We start from the raw sequence: 18,536 nt of genomic DNA on the forward strand, positions 1-18,536 counted from the left end.
ATACCATTTTCACATCTTCATATAATGAGAATATACAGTTTTTGCTTGCCGTGCTGATGTTTCTCTCCGATTACTCTCTGCCATTTCACGTGACTGCGTTGTCATGAAAGTGACGTCATCAGCAACGCTCCCCGTGACGTGAGCAGACCAACTAATCGACAATGACATTCGTTGACAACGATTTTCATAATCGATTATTATCGATTTTATCGATTAGTTGTTGCAGCCCTAGTTTTAAATTAAAAAATGTCAACAGTCATTCCTCAAGTCTTCAGTGTCACATACAGTAATTCTTCAGAAATCATTCTAACATGCTGATTTTGTGCTCAAGAAATGTTTCTTATTATTATCAATGTTGAAAACAGTTGTTCTTATAATTCTTTTGGAAACTATTATTTATATACAATTATTTATTTTTTTAATTAATTTTTTTATTAGAAATAGACATTTTTGTAACATTATAAAAGTCTTTACTGTCACTTTTGATCTTCCTCCTTGCTGTATATAGAGTATTGATTTCTTAAAAACAAAATCTGTTTGGACCACACACGCTGTCAAATTTATGAGGTCAACATAGTGGCTGTGTACTTGAGCATTTAAAACATGTTTTGGTTAACCTTTCTAACCTCTGTACTCTTTCACACACACTCAAAGGAATCCCTACCTTCATCCTGCTAAACACCACTGGTCTTTCCCCTCCTGCTCGTGCTGACCGCCTGGAACTCTTGAGCATCACTGGTGATGTAATGAAGACGCTGCCCATTCGCTACTTCCCTGAGCGACGCCCTTATGGCATTTGGAACATCACAGAATTTGTTCCGCCCAAAGAGGCCTTTTTTCTGCGAGTCACTGGCTATGACAGTGATGGCTTCCTCTTTCAGAGAGTGTCCAGTGTCTCCTACTCCAGCATTGTGCCAGGTCAGATTTGTGTAGACGGATACCACCACAAGATATTCAATCTAAGTATCATATTGGTAGTTTTTCCTATATTTTACTGCCTGTGTTACTAGTGTGTGTTTTTCTTCATTTTTTTTTTAGATGCGCCCAAAGTTAGCATGCCCACTCACACTCCGGGTTACTACCTGCAGAAGGGGGCTATTACGTGTTCTGTGGATAGCCTGATCCCCTATACCTTGCGTTTCACTAGAGAGGGACTACGCGTAGGTGTGGACCAACTTTTCAGGTAATGCTAATTAATGGTAGATTGGTAGTTGACATGTTATGCAAAGTGACATGCTCTACTGTTTTTGGAGTTGGTAAGATTTTTTTAAATGTTTTTGAAAAAAGTCTCTTATGCTTTTATTTTAAAATCAAAAATACATTTTAAAGTATAATTAATTAATGTAATGGCAAAGCTGAATTTTAAGCAGCCATTACTCCAATTATTCAGTGCCACATGATCCTTCAAATCTAAATGAATACTGTTTTTTTTATAGGAAGCTACCTTGACTAACATTATAAGTGGAAAAAATGCTACATAAGTGTAGAAAATGGCTTTCAAATGATAGTGTTGAAGTGCCAGTGAACTTTAAAGTTACTTGGTTACTAGGTCACTTAGCAGGCTCTTTTAGTCCTGTGCTCGAGGGCCCAGTGCTGATAGTCTAATCATTTAAATCTTTGTAGTTTGTGTCTTTGGGTGTTTATTTGGGAAGGGATTTATTTTATATGGCTTTACATTTTCATTATCTTTTTAGGGAGTCTGCTAATGCATCATGGGAAATCGCTCAGGTGTCCTTGAAGGACGAGGGCTTTTATGAGTGCATCGCCATCAGCAGTGCCGGAACAGGACGGGCTCAAACCTTCCTTGATGTTTCTGGTTAGAATATCACCTTTCATTTTTAACTATATAATAATATAATAATTATATATAATAATTATAGCCTGTTATTATCAGTAACATTAAAGCTACAATGGGCCCTATTTTAACGATCTGAAACGCAAGTATCAAGCGCGAAACGCTAGTAACTTTGTGGGCGGGTCTTGGGCACTGTTGCTATTATACCAACAATGATTTACCTCATGTTTTAATATTTTTCCTTGTAATAATGTATGGTTTTCTAAAAATGAGAACTGCGTCTGTGTGTAGATGAGATAAGCAAAGTGCATGCGCGTTGTGCACACGCTACATTGATTATGGCCAAGTATGCGCCCTTAAATAGCATATGAATAACATGCGCAACGCGCCACTGACTTTAGACTAGGTTTTTCCTGGTCAGTGGCGGAATTGTTTTCTAAACCTGCAAAATAGCACCGGGGAATCGGGAGCACAAGTTAATTTCCTAATTTACCGACGTGCGTCTGTGGAGGGAAAAGTCCGCTGTGCGCGGGTGCAAAATAGGAATGATACATGCGTCGGTGTACAAAGTCAATTGCGCTGGGTGCAAGATAGGGCCCAATATGTCTTTTTTTTTTACCACTAGGGGTCGCTAACCTCTTACAGTAGATTGATGATGCAGTGATAAGCTGAATCATGGAACTTGCCGTCATGCTGATGGATCTAATAATGTTTGTGGATGAGTGAAAACATTAATGTTTTTTAACATGACTGTGGTATGAAGCAGGGCGTGATTGCTAATGAACGACAGATATCAGCGTCACACGCGAGTCCCGCGGATATTAAGGAATGAGGACATTTCATTCTACCGAACTACCCGCAATTGCTGAATTACTACTCAAACTGGTCAGTTTATTTGACGAATTAAATTTGTGAGGTAACGCAGCGCTGTTTTAGTTTGTTAGTTTGTTGGCTATATGAGACTAACAGTAAGCTAGATCAACATTAGAATAACATTTGCTCACCTGTCTAATAAAGTACATGCAAGAGCGGCGTCTCTGTCAAGTCGAAGTTAGTCGCGGACGTGGAGCTCTCGGTATCTCGAAAACGGCACGACGATATTGATTCTCGTTTTAGTTCTCCTTTTGTCCCAGAGTCTGCTTGCTATGGTCCATAATGTTTGAATGAAACAACAACAGTGTGAGCGTGTCGATAGACATTACGTAGTTGTCCACATCTGTCGCCATGGTTACTATGGCAGTACAAGCAGAAACCAGGGATAACGCGGATATTACGTCATTGACAGGCGACAAGGGACGGGCACTATTTAAAATTGTGAATTTCTCTGAATTTACAAATTCTTGGAAACATTTAGGATAGTGTAAGTACATAATTGAAAGAAATATATAACACTGTACGAGTGGTTTTTGGATATTTTGATACAAATTCTTACATATTGTACCTTTAGCAGACATGATGAGGTATACACTATAACAAAATTGAACATAAATCATTCAATGTTTGCAAAGATTCAGGGAGATGCCCACCATTAGGAGAGCACTGAAGCATGCTGCCTTTGCTAAACTCTGTGCATGACTGAACGGTCAGGCATTTCAACCTTATACACTGCTGCGTAATAGATAACATATGAGGAATACATATGAGGCAAATTATTGAGATGTCCCACATCTGACATGCCTAGAAGCTCTCTCTCTCATATTTTCTCATGAGTCCACTTACCTTACATGTGTGTGAGTTCAATTCACCCAGCCAGAATCCCAATGTGTTCCACTCAGATTTAAGCATCCAAAAATCTGCCCTCATTTCACCCAAAGCGGAGAGAGCACTGAATTCCTCAGATGAAATGGCCCATTATAATCTTTGGTTTACTTCATGGTTTACTTCATGCTCTGTGCAACACATGTGTTGCCCATGAACAATGCATGCGAGTGAGTGGTTATGTGTTGAAGAAATTATTTTTACAATTCAGTTTTATGATGCACAAAAATTACACAAGTTCAGCATTAATTCTCTTACGAGAGGTTCTCTCGTATTGCGTAAGTAGCTTACGCTGCGGGAAAGTCTTCTTTCTCGAGATACTGAAGCCAAAAAATTATCCTTAATTTTTAATAATCTTGTCAACGCAGTGCGGCAGCATCCAGACCTAGGGCAGGCTTACTAGCGTGCCCATTGGCTGCCCTGCGGCAACTGCAGCAGCCTATCGCTGAGCCCTTGGCGTGACGTCACGACCAATGAGCGCGCTAGGCACGCTTCATGCGTCACAGCCCGCCAAAAGGGGTGTGGCTTAGCGTATATAAGCAGGGCTCAGAGGCTGCTTCACTGATTTCTGTCTCTTCAGCGAAGCTCTCCGCATCGCTGGACTCTGAGGAAGCCGCCGTTGAATCAAGCGACCAGCACGTCGAGGATCTCAGACTGAGGAAGCCGGCCGCCTCCGCCGCCTTCAGCTTTCCCTGCCTACTTCGCTATCCGGCGAATATATCCTTTATTTGCTCTGTGTGTGTGTGTTTGTGTGTTCGCCCCGCAACACACTTCGCATCTAAAAGAGCGCGAGGCGTTGTTTCAAATGCCTCGCTCATCCTGTGGCTCGTGCAGAGCCACGCTCAGCGACGGAGACCGCCATGTGATCTGCGCTCTCTGCCTGGGCTTCGACCACGCAGCCTGCGCCCTTTCCTCGGGCGGCTGCGAACAGTGCGAGGATTTGCCGATGTCGACCCTGCGGGCTCGACTCGCCATGTTTGATGATCCTCCCCCTTCTCCGGCTGCCTCTTCCGGGCCGCGTAAGAAGAAACGCCGCTCTCAAAGGCCTCCCGAGCCGGGTATGACAGCTGAGCGCTCGCCGGAGCCCCTCCCGCGAGCCTCGCTCTCTCCTTCTCCCCCGCCCTTCACCAACGTGCAGCGGCCGGCCATTGCCCGCACTGCCGTCGCCTCAGGGGACGAAGCAGATGACGCCGCTGACAGCTGCTTTCTGCTTGCTTCAGACAGCGAGGAGTGGTCGGGCTCTCACCGCTCCGCCTCCTCGACTCAGGAGTCTAGCCGGTCCCGCGCCAGTGTCGACGCGGAGCTTCTCCGCCTCCTCACCAAAGCGGTCGACCGACTGGGTCTTGACTGGTCCCCACCGAAGGAGCCTGCACCTAATCGGCTCGACGGGTGTTTTCTGCCTAGCCGCCGCCAAGCGCCAGCCTCTTGGTCAGCACCCTTCCTGCCTGAGCTCCACGCGGAACTATCTAAGTCGTGGAATGCGCCCTTCTCCACTCTTCAGTCTCCTCGGCTCTCTCCCAGGTGGACGGGGCCGTCGAGAAGGGATATGCTAGCATCCCCTCCGTGGAGGAAGCTGTGGCAACGCACCTTTGCCCGCCGTCTGCCAGATGGCGCTCAAAGTCTGCCCTGCCGTCCAAAGCCTGCAGGACCACCTCAGGCTTTGGACGGCTTTCTGCCCTGCACTCGATGGCTGTGCTTCAGATCCTACAAGCCGACCTCCTTCGTGAACTGGATGAGAAGGGCCCGGATCACACAGCCTTAACGGATCTGCGCAGCGCTACGGACCTTTCGCTCCGTGCCGCCAAGACCGCTGCACAAGCCATCGGCAGATCTATGGCCACGCTCACCGTCATCGACAGACACCTTTGGTTGACGCTGGCGGATATGAGTGAGACAGAGCGCGCTGTGTTCCTCAATGCCCCGCTCTCGCCCACTGGCCTCTTCGGCCCTGCGGTCAGCGGGATTGTGGATCGCTTCTCCGAAGAGCAGAAGGGATTCTTCCTGCCCCGCCGCTCAAGCCCAGCCGCAGGCCGCTCTCAAACTCAGCCTCCTGCGCGCAGCTCTACACAGCGCTCGTCTCGGCCACCTACTGCTTCGCAGCGACGTCAGGGCGGCCGCCCTAGGTCGCGCTCGACTAGGAGGAAAAGATGGCTGAGTCCCGCTGCGGCCGGACCGCCATCAAAGCGCCCAGCTCTGTCAGTCCCCTTAAATCAGGCTATTGCAGCAGCTTACACCGCAGCCAACGAGCCAGTAATACCACTCGCTCGCCTGCACACAAACGCCGTTTTTACGGCGGCCCAGATAAATCTCAGAAAGAGTATAAATTCGGGTTTTCCGGCTCTGGCCGAAGGTGTCATAAGTGTAGAAAATGTGCCCACTCCCATGTGCTCACTGCTACACACAAACACGGTCCCCATGGTAACGCGCTCAGAGCGCACTCTCATAAAGCGTACACACGCCGCTCGAGTACTAAGTGTAGTAAATGTGCCCACAACTCTGTGCTCACACCTACCCGCTGCTCGCTCTGCCATTCAGTTACCTCGGGTTACAGACCCTCTAAAGCTCCCAAACACTGGCCGTGTTATAAGTGTAAACTCTGTGCCCGCCCACACACGTGCACTCACTTTCAGACACGATAACCCCCACGCCGCTCTCGCGCCAGGGGTGTTTGACAGCAAAACGCGCTCCATCCTTAGGGACTGAGCCACCGTACGCTGTACAGCCGTCCAGCACTGTTTATCAGCCCCCGTGTTCGAGCATCGGCGGTGCGCGCGCCGCCCCATCCTCTCTGATACAGGTTCCCCATCCCGCTCTGAACCCAGAGACCATTCGACCCCTAGCTATGCGTGCAAAAGCATGGGAAGCTATTCAGGGCGCTTCAGAATGGGTGCTGAATACTATAAAACACGGCTATTCGCTTCAATTCGCTCGTCGCCCCCCGCGCTTTCTAGCGCAGACGGAGACGAAAGTGAGTTTAGAAGCAGCGCACCTGCTTGAAGCAGAAATAGCGAAGCTGCTGCGCAAAGGGGCTATAGAACAGGTTCATCCTTCTCTGAGCGAGTCGGGCTTTTACAGCCGTTACTTCCTCGTACCCAAGAAGGACGGAGTGTTAAGACCTATTTTAGATCTGAGACATCTGAACAAAGCCCTCATGAGACGGCCGTTCAAAATGATTACAACCAGACAAATCCTCGCGCAGATTCGCCCAGGAGACTGGTTTATTTCTCTCAATCTAAAGGACGCGTACTTTCAGATCCAGATAACTCCCCATCACAGGCCATTCTTGAGATTCGCCTTCGACGGTCGAGTATATCAATACACAGTCCTGCCGTTCGGCCTGTCTTTAGCACCCCGTACATTCACGAAGTGCATGGACACGGCTCTTGCTCCCCTGAGAAGACAGGGAATGCGGATACTGAACTATCTGGACGATTGGCTTATTCTAGCGCAGTCAGAGATGGAACTTGTGTCTCACAGAACAGCGCTTCTCAGCCATCTAGAAGGTCTGGGTCTCTCGGTCAACTGGACCAAGAGCTCGCTATCGCCCCGTCAGTCAATTTCCTTTCTTGGAATAGAACTGGACTCGGTGGCTATGACGGCCAGATTGTCGGAGCAGCGCGCCCGCCGCATCCGTCACCTCGCCGCATCCTTCCAAATAGGCAGCCAGGTTCCGCTGAGGACATTCCAGCGCATCCTGGGGTATATGGCCTCAGCTGCAGCAGTGCTCCAGCTGGGCTTATTGCGCATGCGCCCCCGCTTCAATGCTGGCTGAAAGCGCGCGTGCCCCACCGAGCCTGGGCGGCCGGCGGCTCGCGAGTCAGAGTGAATCAGGGCTGCATTTCAGCCCTGCAGCCCTGGCTGGCAGCCGAATGGTATCACACAGGAGTGACTATGGGGGTGATCTCACACCGGAAATTTGTCTCGACAGACGCTTCCAACCTAGGTTGGGGAACACTCTTCGAGGGCAGACCGGTCTATGGCCGCTGGTCAGACCAGGAGAATCTCCTACACATAAACTGTCTAGAGATGCTCGCGGTCGAGAAAGCGCTCAAACACTTCCTCCCATTCTTCCTAGGTCACCATGTTCTAGTCCGCACGGACAATACATCGGTAGTGGCCTATGTGAATCGCCAGGGCGGTGTCAGATCAAAGACGCTCTGCACCCTGGCGGAACGCCTCCTCGTGTGGGCTCAGCACTCTCTGCGCTCGCTGAGAGCCGCGCATGTGTCTGGCCACCTGAACGAGGGCCCCGACAGACTGTCCAGGGACAACGTTCCCCCTGGGGAGTGGTCTCTACACCCCCAAACAGTCCAGTCACTGTGGCACCGTTTCGGCAAAGCGAAAGTCGACCTTTTTGCGTCAAAAGACAACGCTCACTGCCCAGAGTTCTTTACGAAGAATGAGGACGCGCTGGCCCAGACCTGGCCCAATGGCCCGCTATATGCTTTTCCCCCGGTCTCTCTGCTGCCTCAGGTCATCAGGAGAGTCAGGGAAGCGCGCCACACAGTGCTCCTCATAGCCCCATACTGGGAGAACCAAGCTTGGTTCCCGGAACTGATACAGCTGGCAGACACAGTCCACTGGCCGATACCGGTGAGGAGAGACCTTCTCTCTCAAGCCCGCGGCTCGATCTGGCATCCCCATCCAGAGCGCTGGTCTCTGCATGCATGGAGCCTCAATGGTTACCCGTTGATCTGCCAAAAGGGGTTATGAACACGATCATACAATCTAGAGCCCCCTCTATGAGGCGGCTCTACACGTCAAAATGGTCTGTGTTTAGCAAATGGTGCACTGCCAAGGGGCTCGATCCACAGACATGTGGGGTATCGCAAGTATTGTGTTTCCTTCAAGAGCTGCTGGACGCGGGCAGGTCCCCCTCCACGCTCAAAGTCTATGTTGCGGCCATTTCAGCTTTCACTGTCTCAGAGCTGGGCCGCGCATTAGGAAGGAACGAGTTCGTCATCCGCTTCCTTAGAGGAGCCAGGAGGATGAACCCCCCGCGACCCCCCTCGGTTCCTATGTGGGATCTTTTACTGGTCTTGGAGGCCCTGAAAACGCATCCCTTTGAACCCTTGGAAACTGTGGATATGAAATACCTCACGCCCAAAACCGTTTTTCTGATAGCTCTGTCTTCAGTCAAACGTGTGGGAGACCTTCACGCGTTATCTATTAACGCCGCGTGCCTCGAGTTCGGACCTAACGACTCTAAAGTTATTCTCAGACCGAGGCATGGTTACGTTCCCAAAATATTGGGCACTCCCTTCAGAGCGCAGGTCATTTCCCTCTCAGCCCTGCCAACTCCCGGCAGTGAGGCCGATAGTAATCTCCTCTGCCCGGTCAGGGCGCTTTTCGTTTGGAGGGCGCACCAAGGGTCTCGCTGCCTCGAAACACAGCCTGTCCAGATGGATAGTGGACGCTATCGCAACTGCTTATGCGTCTAAAGACTTGCAGTGCCCACTGGGCATTCGAGCTCACTCCACCAGAGGCATGGCCTCATCGTGGGCATGGTCCAGCGGGATTTCCATTCATGACATTTGTGCAGCGGCAGGCTGGGCCTCCCCCTCTACATTTGTTAGGTTTTACAACCTGGAAGTTCCCGCCTTGCAGGCGAAAATTTTATCAGTCTAAGTCTCGCGTAGACCGGCCCACTATCAGTGCGCGGGCTACATTGGTTGATTTAGCTCTACTGGTTGAGCTGCACTGTGCAGGGAATTGTCAGTTCAGACCGGCTGTGCCGCTCCGTGCTCCCTAGTATGTGCTTGTGTACTGCGCTAGCCTTCTGTGGGGCGCCCGGCTCCCTGCTATCACGTTCCCCGGGCTTTCCCTGGGACTCATTCAATGGATGCTGGGCGCGCACGGCGTTGACAAGGGAGTTCCCGCAGCGTAAGCTACTTACGCAATACGAGAGAACCTCTCGTAAGAGAACGTATCGGTTACTAAACGTAACCTCTGTTCTCTCTAGAAGAGGGAACGAGTATTGCGTAACCCGCCGTGCTCGCGCCACGAGCTCACTCGCTTCAGCGACAGAAACCAGTGAAGCAGCCTCTGAGCCCTGCTTATATACGCTAAGCCACACCCCTTTTGGCGGGCTGTGACGCATGAAGCGCGCCTAGCGCGCTCATTGGTCGTGACGTCACGCCAAGGGCTCAGCGATAGGCTGCTGCAGTTGCCGCAGGGCAGCCAATGGGCATGCTAGTAAGCCTGCCCTAGGTCTGCATGCTGCCGCACTGCGTTGACAAGATTATTAAAAATTAAGGATAATTTTTTGGCTTCAGTATCTCGAGAAAGAAGACTTTCCCGCAGCGTAAGCTACTTACGCAATACTCGTTCCCTCTTCTAGAGAGAACAGAGGTTACGTTTAGTAACCGATAAGTTTTTTTTGATAAAAGTTATTTGCACTCTAGCAGTAAAGATTAATATACATTTAAACTCCTAACAAGTCTAAATTGTCTGTTTACAGTATATAATCCTTTTCTACCTAGACAGCATTTTTTGGGACTATTAGATGCATGCAAATGCGACTCTTGTATAGTAGTGTTTTGTGTACCGGAGTAACACAAAAATATTTCTGTTTTCTCATAAGTGTCACCTACTCTCAGAAAGTGAATTTTCATTTTCATTCAGCTCGTCTGACATTTTTTCAGACAAATCGTATTTGAATATCGGACTGAATTTCATGCTCAAATAATCTGTTTAGGTAGATAGCTTACTAGATTTTTTGAGACACTGCTAATGTCCTCGTATCACTGCAATCAGATTTTGTACTTGGAAGACAGATTAGATTTATATTACTGTTCATTTCAATACAAGAGAAATATTTCAATGTCTGGTTTTGTGTTGAACAAGGACTGCAAAAATAAACAGGACTGTATCCTCATGGCATTGTGGCGTTGTTGGAAACCTGACACCACACTGTCCCCGACAGTGCTTATACAAACTTCTTGCACAAATAGCCTCACTTCCTGTCTTCCAGCTCCTCTCTGCTTTCTTGGCTTTATGGTGAGATACAGCCTTAATAACACCCAGGGTTACTGTGGAATCTGGGAATCTGACTTTCCCCTTCAGCTGGAATGATCACCTATAAGTCACGTTTTTCTTATAGGTTCATTGTTGACCAAAAGTTTATCAAGACAGACATGTCTCCTTTTCCCTGTCCCATTTTCTGAGCTGTTTCCCCCGACTGTGCTGTCGCTGGGTCAGTGACACGATTAGCAGGAGTGACAGAGAAAACCTCCCTTATGAAATGTATGTGTCTTCCTGTATAAATTCCCCACTTATGCCCTAATCCACACATCTGTCAACACCCTCCCTGTTTCCCCTTCACATTTCAGACTCATTGCACAAACTGTCAGATCTGCAGAGTTCACAGACATCCAAAGACCTTATGAGAACTCAGAGAGGTCTGGAAAATAATTAGTGAATGTGAATGGATTCAAATTAGGCTGTTGAATTCAATTTCTCCAAGACAAAGAGATTGATAATCACATTTCCTTGACTCATTGTGTCTGTGCAGAGCCTCCTCCTGCTATCACAGTGCCCTCCAACGTGACAGCGTATCCTGGTGCAAATGTCGTTCTGACATGTCTGGTCACCAGCACGGTGCACTTTAACCTGACTTGGCAGAGAGGGGATGTGGATGCAAAATTGGACCATCGCATACATGTCACAGCCAACCTGTCCTTGGAAATCCAGCGAGTCACTCCTGATGATGTCGGCTGGTACACCTGCATCGCAGCCAACGAGGGTGGAGTCTCCTCTTCTCGTGTGTACCTCAATGTGCAAGGTCAGTGTGTCTGTGTTTTTGAAAAAGCAATACACTACAAAAGAGTGATCATTACAACAGTTTTACTGTTGAGAGCATATTCGTTCTGCCAATGCAATCATATAATAAACTTTTTGCTCATTTTACTTCAATTCAAGTTATTTTAATACATGCAGAGAAAAAGCAATTCCCACTGGGCTTTTGGCTTCTCTCTTAACACATGATCTGTTTTCACTGCATCCTTTCTGTAGTATTTCACTGCAATATTTTATAGCACTTGTGAAAGTGATTTATGCTGGGCTTGCTCACTGTTTGCAATCCTGCAGTTTCCATTGAAACTTGCTCTGCGTCCCTTTCTTACACAGAATTAACAAGACTTCCTCTGACAGTATACAACACTGGCAGATCACTTTGCTTTCTCTCACTGGGTAAAATAACCTTTTCGTACAAAAGAAAAATTACAAATGAGATCACAAATGAAAAGAGAAATGGGCTTTTTAACAGAACAGAACTGAAGTTTAATTGGTCGTTCACAGAGAACGTGTTTTTGCATTCCACTGTGCTGCTTTTCCTTTGTTTTTCTGTGTAAGCATACTGTAGACAGATAAGTTTGACTGTTGCGCTCACCTCGCGTCTTTTGCAGCATCTCGCACATGACAGTGTTCTAAATACTAAACATTTTTTACATGTGTGTTCTCTCTGAATGGTTCCTAAGAAAACGTCTCATAACACCCAACCAAAGATAAGTGGGATAAAAGACTTAGTTCGCTTGAGCTTCAGAGATTATTAATTATGTGACCTCACTGACCTAAGTGTTGCATATTGCTTACAGAATCAAGGCTTGTTTTCTGTTTCTCATACTGAGGCAATTTTTTATTAGTCATGCTCTGTTGTAATGAATTAAAAATAAGCTGTTTTGATTTGAAAGTATGTGGTTTGGAGGTAATATTGATGGGTAGATGTGACTTTAGATTGTCTTTTATGAAGATTAAATGTGTCAAGCCCCTGAGGTCCGGGTTTGAGTTTTATTAGCAGGAGAGCGGGAGTGACATTAACTGTATAATTTTACCTCATTGTTGAGTGATGAGTCTCTTAGTTTTCCACAACATTCTTTCCCAAGACCTGAGGAACGGGTTTTCCCTGCATCACACTTTAATTCTCTTTGGCTCTGTCTCGGTTTCTGCCCTCTCTCTCTCTCTCTGTCTGTCTCTCTCTCGTTTTTTTTCTGCCTCAGTATAATTTTTTGTCTTTATCTCTCGAAATTCATCAAGAAGCTTTATTTACATAGTAAAAAATGCTTTGCTTGGCCAAATCATTTGTTACATGGAATACACATACATATACACACCATTTTAAAACAATAATTGAATTACATTTAAATTAAATAGAAACTAGATGTACCGCATCGCGGTACAAAATATGACCGCCGCTCAGGCCTGCACTGGCTTTCCACAAAAATAAATGACGTGGAGTAATTTGGCTGTATTGCGTGTTTATGTATATACCTAAAAAAGTAATAGTATGTGCATGTCTGTCTGTGTGTGTGTGTGTGTATGTGTTTGTGTATGTGTGTGTCTGTGTGTGTGTGTCTGTGCGTGTATGTATGTGTGCGTACATGTGTGCGCGTGTGTGTTTGTGTGTGTGTGTCTGTGCATGTGGATTTGTATGTGTGTGTATGGGTGTGTGTCTGTGCGTGTGGATGTCAGTGTGTGTGCATGCTTGCGTTTGTTTGTATTCCTGCATGTGTGTGTGTGACAGTATCATCCTAAACCAGCAACCCTTCGCTCAACAGCACCATCTACAGGCCTAAATGTGCACATAAATGAATTTATTTTATACCCCCCCCATGGATGAAATTCTACAAAACTTAGCAGAGGATACCCCCAGAGGATGTCAAGTTAATCATACACATGAAATATGGTGCAGTTCTGAACATCTCCACTGAAGATAGGGGCGATTAAAGCAGAATAATATTGCATTTTCATTTCTTATGGGAGGGGCGCAAATCACAAATGAGTGATTATGGGCTAGGTTGATGTGGGCCCTTAAGAGCAACATACCATAAAAATTTCTTCATCCTCGGTGCCACGGTTCAGGTAGTTATTTAGGAAAAACTGCATTTTTTTGGGTTTGGGGGGGCCCAGCGCGGGGGGGGGGGAGTGGCCCCCGGGGACCAAACGAAATTTTTCCGTAGAAGTCTAGTGGGGCTACATGCCCACCAAATTTCATGTTCCCCGGTGTTTCGGTGTCCCTGGTATCGTTGACGAAAAATTTACGGGGGCCCCAGCGCAGGGGGGGGGAAGTGGCCCCCGGGGACCAAACGAAATTTTTCCGTAAAAGTCTAGTAGACCAACATACCATAAAAATTTCTTCATCCTCGGTGCCACGGTTCAGGTAGTTATTTAGGAAAAACTGCATTTTTTTGGTTTTGGGGGGGCCCAGCGCGGGGGGGGGGGTGGCCCCCGGGGACCAAACGAAATTTTTCCGTAGAAGTCTAGTGGGGCTACATGCCCACCAAATTTCATGTTCCCCGGTGCTTCGGTGTCCCTGGTATCGTTGACGAAAAATTTACGGGGGCCCCAGCGCGTGGGGGGGGAGTGGCCCTCGGGGACCAAACGAAATTTTTCCGTAAAAGTCTAGTAGACCAACATACCATAAAAATTTCTTCATCCTCGGTGCCACGGTTCAGGTAGTTATTTAGGAAAAACTGCATTTTTTTGGTTTTGGGGGGGCCCAGCGCGGGGGGGGAGTGGCCCCCGGGGACCAAACGAAATTTTTCCGTAGAAGTCTAGTGGGGCTACATGCCCACCAAATTTCATGTTCCCCGGTGCTTCGGTGTCCATGGTATCGTTGACGAAAAATTTACGGGGGCCCCAGCACGGGGGGGGGGGAGTGGCCCCCGGGGACCAAACGAAATTTTTCCGTAAAAGTCTAGTAGACCAACATACCATAAAAATTTCTTCATCCTCGGTGCCACGGTTCAGGTAGTTATTTAGGAAAAACTGCATTTTTTTGGGTTAAGGGGGGCCCAGCGCGGGGGGGGAGTGGCCCCCGGGGACCAAACGAAATTTTTCCGTAGAAGTGTAGTGGGGCTACATGCCCACCAAATTTCATGTTCCCCGGTGTTTCGGTGTCCCTGGTATCGTTGACGAAAAATTTACGGGGGCCCCAGCGCGGGGGGGGAAGTGGCCTCCGGGGACCAAACGAAATTTTTCCGTAAAAGTCTAGTAGACCAACATACCATAAAAATTTCTTCATCCTCGGTGCCACGGTTCAGGTAGTTATTTAGGAAAAACTGCATTTTTTTGGGTTAAGGGGGGCCCAGCGCGGGGGGGGTGGCCCCCGGGGACCAAACGAAATTTTTCCGTAGAAGTGTAGTGGGGCTACATGCCCACCAAATTTCATGTTCCCCGGTGTTTCGGTGTCCCTGGTATCGTTGACGAAAAATGTACGGAGGCCCCAGCGCGGGGGGGGGGGGGGGAAGTGGCCTCCGGGGACCAAACGAAATTTTTCCGTAAAAGTCTAGTAGACCAACATACCATAAAAATTTCTTCATCCTCGGTGCCACGGTTCAGGTAGTTATTTAGGAAAAACTGCATTTTTTGGGGTTTGGGGGGGCCCAGCGCGGGGGGGGAGTGGCCCCCGGGGACCAAACGAAATTTTTCCGTAGAAGTTTAGTGGGGCTACATGCCCACCAAATTTCATGTTCCCCGGTGCTTCGGTGTCCCTGGTATCGTTGACGAAAAATTTACGGGGGCCCCAGCGCGGGGGGGGAAGTGGCCCCCGGGGACCAAACGAAATTTTTCCGTAAAAGTCTAGTAGACCAACATACCACAAAAATTTCTTTATCCTCGGTGCCACGGTTCAGGTAGTTATTTAGGAAAAACTGCATTTTTTGGGGTTTGGGGGGGCCCAGCGCGGGGGGGAGTGGCCCCCGGGGACCAAACGAAATTTTTCCTTAGAAGTCTAGTGGGGCTACATGCCCACCAAATTTCATGTTCCCCGGTGTTTCGGTGTCCCTGGTATCGTTGACGAAAAATTTAAGGGGGCCCCAGCGCGGGGGGGGGGGAAGTGGCCCCCGGGGACCAAACGAAATTTTTCCGTAAAAGTCTAGTAGACAAACATACCATAAAAATGTATTCATCCTCGGTGCCACGGTTCAGGTAGTTATTTAGGAAAAACTGCATTTTTTGGGGTTTGGGGGGGCCCAGCGCGGGGGGGGGAGTGGCCCCCGGGGACCAAACGAAATTTTTCCTTAGAAGTCTAGTGGGGCTACATGCCCACCAAATTTCATGTTCCCCGGTGTTTCGGTGTCCCTGGTATCGTTGACGAAAAATTCAGTAAGGTGACGAAAAAAAAAAAAAAAAAAACTTTGACAATCCCTATATGACCGCTTTCGCTAGCTACGCTAGCGGCGGTCATAATAATAGTTTCTCTCTGCCTGCTTGTCCCTGTCTATCAGTGTCTGCTTCCTTTTCCCTTACCCTCTATTTTTCTTCTGCTGCTACACTTTAAGCCACTTCGTAGTCTTTTTGTGTGTCAGTCTTTGGCTTTTTAAACAGCTGTCACTGTTGGACTGACACAGTGCGTGTGTGTGTGTGTGTGTGTGTGTGTGTGTGTGTGTGTGTGTGTGTGTGTGTGTGTGTGTATGTGTGTGTAATCACCACCTGCTGGAATTCCTGTGCTGTCCTAGTCATTAGGGGCCCTTTGAAGTGGGACTGCTGACATAGTGATACCTGGCCAGTCCACAGAGTCATCTGCCCTAATCCAACACTACTTAGACCTGTACTGTCCACACACACCGTTTACAACCCCAGTCCCAGTCAGATATACATGTCTGTGTTTAGAGGGTCCAGAGACCCAAAGAATATTTAGCCATTTAATATTGGGTATTCAACTACTTTTGCTATTTACATTGCCATGAAGTATAAAGTTGCAGTTTAAACATTTTGCAGTAAATATGTGTTAATGTCTAAACAAATATTTTGATATTTACTGCAGTTACACTGTACTTAAGTGTATTTTAAGTGTCCAGATAGACCTTGCTGCCACAGGATTTGCATAGTAAAAATGTGTTTTAATCTGCATACAGTAGACATTCAATTTACAGAAACATAGTAACTGTTTGAATTACAGCAGCCTCAGGCAAAAAAGTGTAGATGACGAGGTGTTAGTGATGCTTAGCATCAGTGAGTTGTTAAAATTTGGCCTTTAGGTAGACCATGTCTATTAGAGTACAATTTAGTGACTAAGACTTGGGATAATTACAGCTTTACTACTAGACACAAAGTGACCTCTCAACGGCAATGCTTTGACTGCCTGAGCATGCAACACACAATGGCTCTCCCTTGCACAATACTCTGTTTGTCTGCCAGGTCTCGTTTTGTGTCCACTTTAATCATGACAAAGTGGGGTTTTGGAAATTACATCAGTCATCCCTGTCAAGCTTTCCATTTGAAATACAGTAGAAGACCTTTAAATCTCTGTTCCAATATTGTGTAATGTTAGCCATATTACTGACTAGTAGCAGTGATTTGCTCTGTTCCAAAAACCTATTGATCTGCCTACAGAAGCAGTGTTTTATCCTGTTCTGAAAGGTAGGCAACTTATTCTGCATACTAAGGGCACGTTTACACGACAACCATGTACTAAAAAACGGAAACGTTTTTCCTTTACGTTTTTGAAAAGTTTAGCGTACAGACGATAACATTGTCAAAACAATCCCCGTTCACACGGATCTACGAAAATGACTAAAAACGCTGTATTATGCATGCTAGGCAAGTAGTTGGCGATGTCACTTTGTAATGAAACACTACATGCTTATAGACTGAACACATAATACTCATGCGCATGACGTCACCATTTTCACAAATTCGCATTCTTGTAGTTTACAGGCGATAATGGTATTGTTCTCAAAAACTTGCACTTTGAAACCCGTTTTCAAAAGTTTGTGTTTTCAGGCCCCCAAAACTCCTTTGTTGTGGAAATGAATTTGCAAAACATAAAAATGGTCTGTTTTTTGTGTAAACACCCCCTAAAATATCTCATTATAGCTAATAGTGCTGGGCGGTTTGACCAAAAATCAACATCACGGTTTTTTTCTAAATTATGCCGGTTTCACGGTTTTTACCGGTTTTTTTTTTTGTGTGTTTTTTTTTTCTCAAGCATGATGGGTGTTTACCACATTTTCTACTGAGTGAGAGAGGAAATAGTGCAGTAGATTTACTTATAATGCCCTATTTTATTGTCATGAGTGAATATTATAGAAAAAATCCACACTAATATTAATAATACAGGTTTGCAAGGCTGTTTACAAAGAGGTGCCAGCAGGACGCGCTTTAGGAGCGGCAGAAACAGTGGTTTCCCCGGTAACGGCTGTACACAAAGCAGCAACGCTCATAAACACTGCTTTATCAGGAAAGATAAAGAAAGATTCAATCGTAATAACAAAGAAACTTTTCTTAAGACCGTCAGTTCACTTCAGATACGTTAATACAGTATAAAAACACGCGCGCCGCAAGAAAAAAAGACTCTCACCCCCACACGTCTCGTGCCCATTCTAGTCAATGCTTGTGTTTCAGATCGAAGCTTCCCAGAAGCGGCTCTCCGCGCCGCTTCGCTAAATATAGGCGCCTGGTCTATTTTGACGCACCACGTGGAGGACGGAATAAAACCTTGTCGCAGCTGTAATGCGCCGCAGACGTGTGTTGTAAATGAGGGGTGAGACTGTGTCGCGCAGCGCCGCGTTCCGATTAAAGCGACATACACCGGTTTTGCGGTATATTAAAAATTCATATCGTAACAAAAATAAACACCGGTATTCGGTATGAACCGGTAAACCGCCCAGCACTAATAGCTAAGATACCTGATATTCTTAGGCAGCATTGCGTGTATTCTTCACAGAGAAGACAATACCAGATTGCACTGTGTCAAGGTCAGTAGGTAGAAGACCAAAGGTCCAATCCAAGGTAGAAGACGAGGTGAGAGAAAGAGATAAAATATTATCAATATTTTGGGTCAGGGTTAGCCTATACCTTTCAAAGGTTTGTGGTTAGTAAGATTTTTTTATGTTTTTGAAAGTGTCTTATAAAAAATATGCGCTATGTTTTTTATGCTTGTTGCCATATTGCAGCATTATCTTAGCAACATCCTAACGCCAAACTCTATTGAAATCAGTTATAAGTCGAGTCTCCCCGGCGCTATTTGAATGAGACGCAGAGT

The 18,536-nt window shown here is 46.9% G+C and overlaps 1 protein-coding gene across 6 annotated transcripts in view; it reads left to right on the forward strand.

Moving 5' to 3' along the window:
• Positions 1-18,536, forward strand: part of hmcn1 (hemicentin 1) — a 116,537-nt gene that overhangs the window by 26,296 nt on the left and 71,705 nt on the right. For all 6 annotated transcript variants that reach the window (XM_081377750.1, XM_081377753.1, XM_081377752.1 and 3 more), the window contains exons 8-11: positions 655-918; positions 1,039-1,183; positions 1,695-1,816; positions 11,067-11,336. In XM_081377750.1, coding sequence (XP_081233876.1) covers positions 655-918; positions 1,039-1,183; positions 1,695-1,816; positions 11,067-11,336 — 801 coding nt within the window. The remainder of the gene's footprint in view (positions 1-654; positions 919-1,038; positions 1,184-1,694; positions 1,817-11,066; positions 11,337-18,536) is intronic.

Source organism: Scardinius erythrophthalmus, assembly GCF_964197995.2.
Source record: "Scardinius erythrophthalmus genome assembly, chromosome: 11".
Classification (NCBI taxonomy): Eukaryota; Metazoa; Chordata; class Actinopteri; order Cypriniformes; family Leuciscidae; genus Scardinius; species Scardinius erythrophthalmus.